Raw genomic sequence first — 8,087 nt, forward strand, 5'->3', positions numbered from 1 at the left:
GAGACCTGCCGGCAGCAGCGCACAGACCCGGGGGCAGGACACAGCGCCGTCCCAGAAACACGTCTCGGTCCTGGAGCACTAGGTCATCACCACGTGCATATGTGGGGGGGCACCGGGTTTCTAGGCCCATCGAGGAAAGCGAGGCCGCCCGCAGGCGCCCTCCTCACGGGCGGACTTCCCGGCTCCGTCTCTAAGCCTCGTGTGGGTGACGACTTAAATACTGAGAAAGACGCATTTCAGTGAACTCCCTCCGTGAAACCAGTTACTGCCTTCTCGGAAATCCGAACCCACCTGATGGGGATGATGTAGGAGAAGAGGAGGAGAAACCGGAGCAGCGTGCGGTACCAGGGGCCCACGAACCCCTGCAAGGTCACCATCACGACGGACAGGGCCACCAAGGCCACAAACAGTGCTTTGGTCAGACGGTTGAGTTCAAGGTCCAGCAAACCAACCTGAAAGAAAAACATAAGGTTAAGGCATAACCGGGAAGTCCCCATACAGAACAGTGATGACTGACGTCCTAAATTTCCTCTTGGGACGACCTTAAACTGTAACGAAATACAAAAAGGTATTAACTTGACTTTTCTCCTGAAAAGCCTCTTAAGAGATTTAAGCAGAATTTCTAAAATGAAGTGGCGATCGCAGAGCGTTCCCAGAAAGGGCCCACGGAGAGACCAGGGCGGCCAAGCACAAAACCCCGCGGTCCTCCCCAGGGTGAGGGCGCCCTGACAGCCCCGCGCGGGCAGGGGCGCAGGGACTTCACCCCGACGCGGCCCCAGGACGGGCGGCCGGCCTGCCATCCTCTCTGCCAGGGGCGTCGGCGAAGAGCTTCTGCTAATTAAGCAGAAAAGCAACAGGGCAGTTAGCTTGAAGTCATTCCTATTTAATTTACACAAATCCTACACTTTCCGGTCTCCCAACAAGGGACACAGCCCTCCAGTCCAGTCTGGGGGCCCTGGACGTGCTGAGCAAAGCGTGCGGGGAGGTCCCGTCGGAGGGAAGGCGCTCCCGTCCGGGCACGGGCCGCGTGGGGCCCTGGAGACGGCGAGACACAGCGTTCCGTCCCCGAGCCGGACGTGCGCTCCTGGGACTGGGAGCTCGGGCCGTCTGCGCGGAGCCCGCCTGCTGCCACCCTCGGCCACCGAAGGGCCACAGCGCGGTGCGGCGTGTGCTGGACACGGCGGGGCCCGGGCCTCAGAGCCGCAGTCACGTTTCCTCAGGAAGCGAAACGCAGGCGCGTTTGACGGCTGGCGGTATGATCCTGAGGGAGCCGAGTGCCCGTCTTCCGATCTGTAAAATGGGTTAGAAAAGGGCCCTCCTCGTGTGACTTGGGGCTGACGGGGAGGCAGGGCAGCTCCTGGCCCGGAGCGGCCCGCACGCGCCTTCTCCCCTCCTCGCTCCTGGCATCAGGGCACCTGGATCTGACCGTCGCCCTGCGCCCGGTGAGCCTCAGTTTCCTCGGGTCTCCGCAGGCGCTCCCCGTCACTCCCTGCGGGCCGGCGGCTCCCTGTCCCTCCTGGTGACTGTCAGCCGCAGCCGGCGCGCGTCAGCTCGCCCAGGCCGCGGACAGCGCGGGGAGTCCCCATCGCGGGAGTTTCCCCTGAATCGGTACGAGTTTTGAACGTGAGTCATTTAAACAAAAAGAGCGACTGCCAGAGCTGTAATTCTCAAATTAGAGAGTCTAGTTTGAGCTCATCAGTAACTTCGTTTTTGAAAATCCCTAGCTTTAGCCAATGAAAAGGTAACTTTCCCCATGTCTCTTGAATTTAGTTCACGGCTGGTTTCATGAACATTTCCACACACGTGCATGAGAACATTAGGACACGGAGTCAGAAAGAAAACGCAAAGCGGTCAGGAGGTCTAAAGTGCTGCTACAAAAAACTTCACTCACTGAGTAAATACACGCAAACGTCTCCTCCGTTTTACGCCTACCTACAGTGTAAGGTTACGAGAAACAGGTCAACTGTGAGACTTCACCTGCACGAACGGCCAGTGCGGTAGGAAAGGCAAGAGCACACCAGCAGCACAGCCCAGCGAGCGCTCTCTCCGGCCCAGCGGGCGCCGCCACTTACCGGCACCGCCTTCAAGAGCGGCCTAGATGTAGGCACGGCGACGATGCAGACCCAGAAGTCACAGCAGACGCTGGGCTAGAGCTGGGTCCTACCTGTACACCCGCCAAGACACCGCCGGGTCTGTGCCCTGAACCGACAGGCCCCGCCCTGAACACTCCACCCGACAGGCTCTCTTTCTGCGCGCCCTACCCGTCCTTGACACCTGCGGTCCCCGTCCCTGCTCCCCCCCCCCCCCCCCCCCCCCCCCCCCCCCCCCCCCCCCCCCCCCCCCCCCCCCCCCCCCCCCCCCCCCCCCCCCCCCCCCCCCCCCCCCCCCACACCTGCGGACCCTGCCCCTGCTCCCCCCCTCTCCGCCCCCTGCTGACACCTGGGGGGGGCCACCCCTGGGAAGACAGCCCAAGACCTGCTGGAAGGTGCTGGTCTGTTGGGCACGGGGCAGGGACGGGCTCCTGACCGAGGACCGCCGCTCGGAGCAAACCCGGTGGGTCCTCAGCGCTCACTCTGGGGTTCCCGCGGCCGCAGGCGCGCCTTCCAGCCTTCCCGTTCTGCACAAGGTGGCCTTCGGGCCAAGGGGCCTTGCGGGACTCGGGGTCCACACCCGGCTCCACCTGCAGCCTGGCAACAGAGCCTCCCCCGACCTGGGCGGGCTGCAGAGGAGCCCTGACCAGGTTCTGGAAACTTCCGGCAGGGCTGCCCCACAAGGGCCGGGCTTCCCCTGAGGGGCAGGCAGCTGATTTATCAACTGCACTGAAAAAGCACGTGGAGGACAAATACCTTGCCATTCCCGCTACTCCAGCTACTCCACAGTTTGTGCTTGAATTATTGAGAAAAATCGGTTTTTGGATTAAAATGAAGAAAAATTAAGCCGAGGAAGTAGAGCATGTTTCAAAGCCCAGATCCTTCTGCTGTGACAAAGGAGGCCTAAGTGTCAGGCCTCGCGGAGGGTCAGATGAAGTCATTACTCATTCAGTCAGGGACAGAAGACTCAATTACCTCAGCCTAAAGATGCTATCAATGAATGCAAAGTGCAGATTTTACTCTATTCATCCAAATCCCATTAAAAAGTGAAAGGGATGATTTAATCGGGCCTTCCAGAGTTGGTCTTTTTTTTGTAATAAAATAAAGAATCACTGTCTCGCAAAATGCATAACGGCCGCCTCCCACTTTCCCTGCATCTCAGCAGTGAAAGACCGGCAGAGCCGGAACAAACCAGCCAGAATCAAACACAAAGTTTCCTTTGAGAAAGGCTGCATATAGGATGGGAACGAGCGCGGCCCCTGCACGCCACACGCCGCGCCGAGCCTCCGCGGGCACCAGCGGGCCTGGCCGGCTCCCCCCGCACCTTCCAGCACCTTCCAGCACCTTCCAGCACCTTCCAGCTCGGCTTGACCGCCTCGGGCTCCCCTCGAGGGCGGACGTAACCACGACTGCCCCCTCGCCAGGAAGCCGTGGACCCAGCCCCAGGGTGCACGGCCACATTTCCGTGTCAGTGCCAACGGACACGGCGAGAAGAAAAGATGTATTTCAACAAGTAGTTTCCTAAAAGTCCACTTTGAGCTAATAGCTAATATTTTTATACTCATTTCTCTAAAACACAGTTAAAAGTTTCTTCAACTCACCTAAAATGCAATCTGGACTCTCAAAAACTATTCAGGATAAAAACTTGTCAACTTGTAAGCGTTCAGCTTTTACAAAGAAGACGGTACCTTCAGTTTTGATGTGAATCTCTTCCTTCTTTAAAAGATTTCTGGAAACACCCGAACCAAATACCTTTTCCTATAATTGCAAAACCTCTCCACTCATAAAATATATTATTAATCACTCGAAGTAATTTTGACTGCATAAGAAAAGGTAAATTAAGTACACTAGCAAGCAATTTTCAACATTTATTGTAATTTCCTATATTAGTAAAGCAAATTTTCTTCTACTTGTCATAATATTTGTTTTATTTGAAACAACTGTGATAACAAAATTAAATACGCTACTGGAAATTTTAATCTCCAAGGGAAAATTTGTGCATAATGTCTAAGACACCACAATGGCTCTGCAAAGGGGCTGTTCTAGGATAATGAACACGGTAATTGCCTGTATAATCTAAAATGCTACTAATGGCAACGATCACAAATCCATTTAGCTCCTCTTTAATTTATGTACCAAGTTTTAAATAGCTAATGGTTCTCAGTAAAATAATGGTTTATACCAACAATAAAGGGTAAATACGGGATTCTTCTGCTTAATCAAGAAAAGATCAGTCAGGTTTTCTTAAATGGGCGCATGGATGAATGAGAACCCACCTCATCTCTGGAAAAGTCCGCCCCTGGCATGCCGCTGAGTCCCTAAGAAACCGGTGCGCACCCCAAACTGGAACAAAGGTCTCGTGTTCTCAAAACTTAGTTAAGAGACAACACAAAGGGCATCCGTGGCACAGGGCGGACCGTGTGGTGCCGCCCCCAGATCAGAGTACTTTTACTCTTCTTCTAAAGCGCACGTTTAACTGGTCACAGAGAAGTCTTTTAGAATAGCAACATGATAGGATGTGAAATATCAAAAAACTAATTTAAACTCTTGCAGAAGCCTAAATATAACTTTAATTGTCCTGCGTTACCGCTGCACTTATATCACATTTTGAAAACCAGAGCCGTCTCCAGTCTAACAGCCTGAGAGTTAATTTACTCAGACGACTCCGCACAGGCAGAAGTGCGGCTTTGACACGAAGGACCACCAGCAGGGACATGAGGCTGTCGAGGCCGCTGACGGTCTAACCGCTAACTTCCTCTTGGGTCAGCCCACCGAGCGCCCCGTCACTCAGAACTCGGAGTCTGACCACACGGCTGACAGCGGGCTGCACAGCAACCCGACCGAAACCCCTGTAAGAAGTGCATTCCTTTTAAACATCTTTGAAGCAAATCAGCCCTGTATTTTCCACTTTTAGCAGAATCTTAGAAAACAAGAAAAAGAATGAGTAACTTTCAGGCCTCCGTTTGTACCTATGATTTCAAGTAACTGAAACTCATGTACTAAATCTAACTCCTAAATCTTACGGAAGTAACTCTTCCCATTTTGGAGTTTAAATTAAAAGTATTAGTTTTTAAAAGTGATGCGCTCTGGCCTTTTGCTCTTTTTCTCCCGTCTGTTTATGTACTCGTCTCCGGACATGAACTGCGCGGCCGCCGGTCTCCACCTCGGCGATCTGGACGCAGGCAGCGTCTCCCTAGTGCGGCGGCTCGATGGTCCGCGCCGTGCGGGCTCCCCGAGTGCGGATCCGCACAGCAGTCCTGGCGGTGACGCACCGCTGTGACGGGTCACAATACGTCACCTCGATTTTTAAAAATCAAAATGTTTATTTACACAACAAACATCTTAAAGTCTACGTGTGAGAGGATTTCACCTCCGGCCCGCTCACCTACCAGCACATTCTGCCCGACTCTTCCACACTCAGCGATTCGGGTTCCCGCCCCATGCTCACTACACGGTTCTTACAGGAGACGCTTTTCCTTGAATGTTTAACATTTAAAAAGAAAACAGGGTTGTTCTATTTTTCACATGAACACAAAACAGCGGTGGGGTGAGGGCCAGCTACCCCGGCAGGCAGGCAGGCCGCTGTCCCTGTCAGCGGAAGAGACGCAGACGAGACCCGGAGTTGGAGGCACCTGCCGGCTGGCCTCCCGCAAGCTCGCCGCCGGAGCCGGAGTGACTCCTGAAGTCCTCGCAGATGGTGTGAGAAATTTCAACACTGGCTTTAGCATTTCCTGTTTGACACATCCACTCGACGGGATCCTTGTTTAACGGACAGACACGCCGGAACACGCAGGCTGTCCGCGAACACGGGTGTGCACACGCACACACCTCGCCCCTGCGTCGGCAAAGCGCAGGCCCACTCACGCTCACGCAGGATGACTGGCTCACGTCTGCCACTGCACACCTCCCCCGTCAGATCAGAACCTTGATTCAGGTGTCACCAATTCATCAGAAGTCACCAAATCTAAAGCAATATAATGGCTTAAAAATAAGTGGCAAGTTAAATGTTTAACTTTTAATGTGAGAAATTAGTTCAAAATACTCCTTTAGGTACAACTTGTGACACATTTAAAGCCAAACAAACACGAGTGTGTGTGAACATGCAAAAAAAAGTCTGGGAACTACCTGGAAATTTAACCTGTACTTTATGTACACAAATTACATTAAACTCTAGGGCTGAATATTACGAAAACCTCCTAATTTTATTTTACAACGGTCCACAGCATTTATTTGAAAAGCGGGGACATAAGAGAACTAAAATGCACGAGCCATCGCCGGCCCCGTGCCCCGCCGTGACCCGGGTGCCCGGTTCCCTGTTAGGATTTCAGCTGTTCTCACAGCAAGATCCTCGCCGGCGGCGAGGCACAAGGTGAGGCATGCTGCAGTTTAGCCAGCAGAGGGCGCTCCAGTTCGACACTTATTTTTTCTGAATCCTGAAAGCCTTTTTTTAAATGCAGAACCTCAATCTCTAATTCAACCAATTCAGTCTATTTAATACATGGTGTTGGCGTTGGTAGTCTTGGTGGTGTTGTCTTACAAAAAAAGAGTTACTGTAAGTATCTATTTTTGCCATGCAGAATTCAAGACAGAATTTATAGACGTCAGCATGCTATACTGCAGGGTAATTTCCTGAATAAAAACGTACTGTCACGTAGGAACCCTGTTTGAAGGCACTGCCGCGGCTTCTGCAGACGCAGAGCCGTCAACGGAACGGACAGGCTGTAACGGCAGCTTCCGTTAATGGTCTCAAGATCCCGCGTCCTCCCTTTTGTCTTAGCAATGCAGGAAGCTTCCGGTTTTACAGGATTTGCCAAGACCACTTACCAATTTAAAATTATCACTTCGATGACCTAAGTTAGCCACTGACACCAGAAGCCTGAATATTCAACATCACTTCATAGTGAAATTCGAGGTCGGGATTCGGATTTCAACGTAAGCAAAGCAGCGGTTGGTTTTGGTCATCTCACATTTAACAGATGTTTCACAAATGGCATCAGCCTCCTCCCAAACCCTCACTGTCTAAGCGCAGCACCCGGGAGCGCGGGGCCGGCCAGTGCTCACCCTGCGCCCGACCCAGGAAGCCGAGGCCCGGGGCGCCCGCTCCGGGGCCCCGGGGGCGGCTGGGAGCGGGCCTCCAACGCCCGAGACCCGATGCTCCCAGGATCCCTTGTTCCCTAGCAACACGAGAACAGAGTTTTCTAATAATAACTCTAAGTGGCACTTAATTTTTTTAAGAAAGGCTTTTTTTATCAGGAGTCTTGAAAGTTGAGCGGACACGGTAAGAAAGGGAAGACACTGGTTCCAGAAAACCGCTGACGGAGCGTCCCCCCCCACCCCCCACCTCGGGCCCAGCCCGGCCTCCAGTGGGCAGGGGGAGACCGCGGCGGGCCACTGCCAGCTCCCGGGAGCGTGTGCATGTCCGTGTCCCCCTTCTCCTGACACTCATAAAATACTTAGGGATCACTCACAAAATATTACTGGCTGGAAAGCTCCATATTACCGAGCATGTTACTACTACCTGACCAGCACCTGGGCCCTCCTACTTGCTACGTGTTTCGGGGACTCTCAACCACGCAGCCAGGCCTTCTAACGCCCTGAAATCCCTCGCACAAGGACAGCGTCCCCCCAGGGAATCCTCTGAACTCTTCTCCAGGAGCTAAAAGATAATTTCTGTACCACGTTTCTGACACCCAGAAAATGGGGTATTGGAGGGATCACCCCTGTGCGTGGCTTGGAAATGCTGAGCACAGGTGACGCGGCTGGTCTGGGGGGCCCGGGGCGGAGCACCCCATCCCCCGCACGGCAGGACCGGCAGTCCACAGGAGGGGCGAGGCGAGCGGGGGAGGAGCCTGCCTGTTGGTCCTTCCCTTCCCTTTTGTTTAAAACATTGCACGGAATGGGGGCTGGAGGGCACCACGGTGCCACCTGCTTAATTTCCTTATACAATTTGTTAGTAAATAAGATCATAATTTACAACGAAGCCTTTATTTCCAACCC

General features: G+C 53.4%; 1 protein-coding gene across 1 annotated transcript in view; it reads right to left on the reverse strand.

Moving 5' to 3' along the window:
• ATP9B (ATPase phospholipid transporting 9B (putative)) overlaps positions 1–8,087 on the reverse strand; it is a 184,946-nt gene that overhangs the window by 48,352 nt on the left and 128,507 nt on the right. Inside the window, exon 17 of the mRNA XM_029922755.1 lies at positions 292–452. Within this exon, the coding sequence (XP_029778615.1) occupies positions 292–452 (161 nt within the window). The remainder of the gene's footprint in view (positions 1–291; positions 453–8,087) is intronic.

This window comes from Suricata suricatta, chromosome 14 (assembly GCF_006229205.1).
Source record: "Suricata suricatta isolate VVHF042 chromosome 14, meerkat_22Aug2017_6uvM2_HiC, whole genome shotgun sequence".
In the NCBI taxonomy this organism is placed as follows: domain Eukaryota; kingdom Metazoa; phylum Chordata; class Mammalia; order Carnivora; family Herpestidae; genus Suricata; species Suricata suricatta.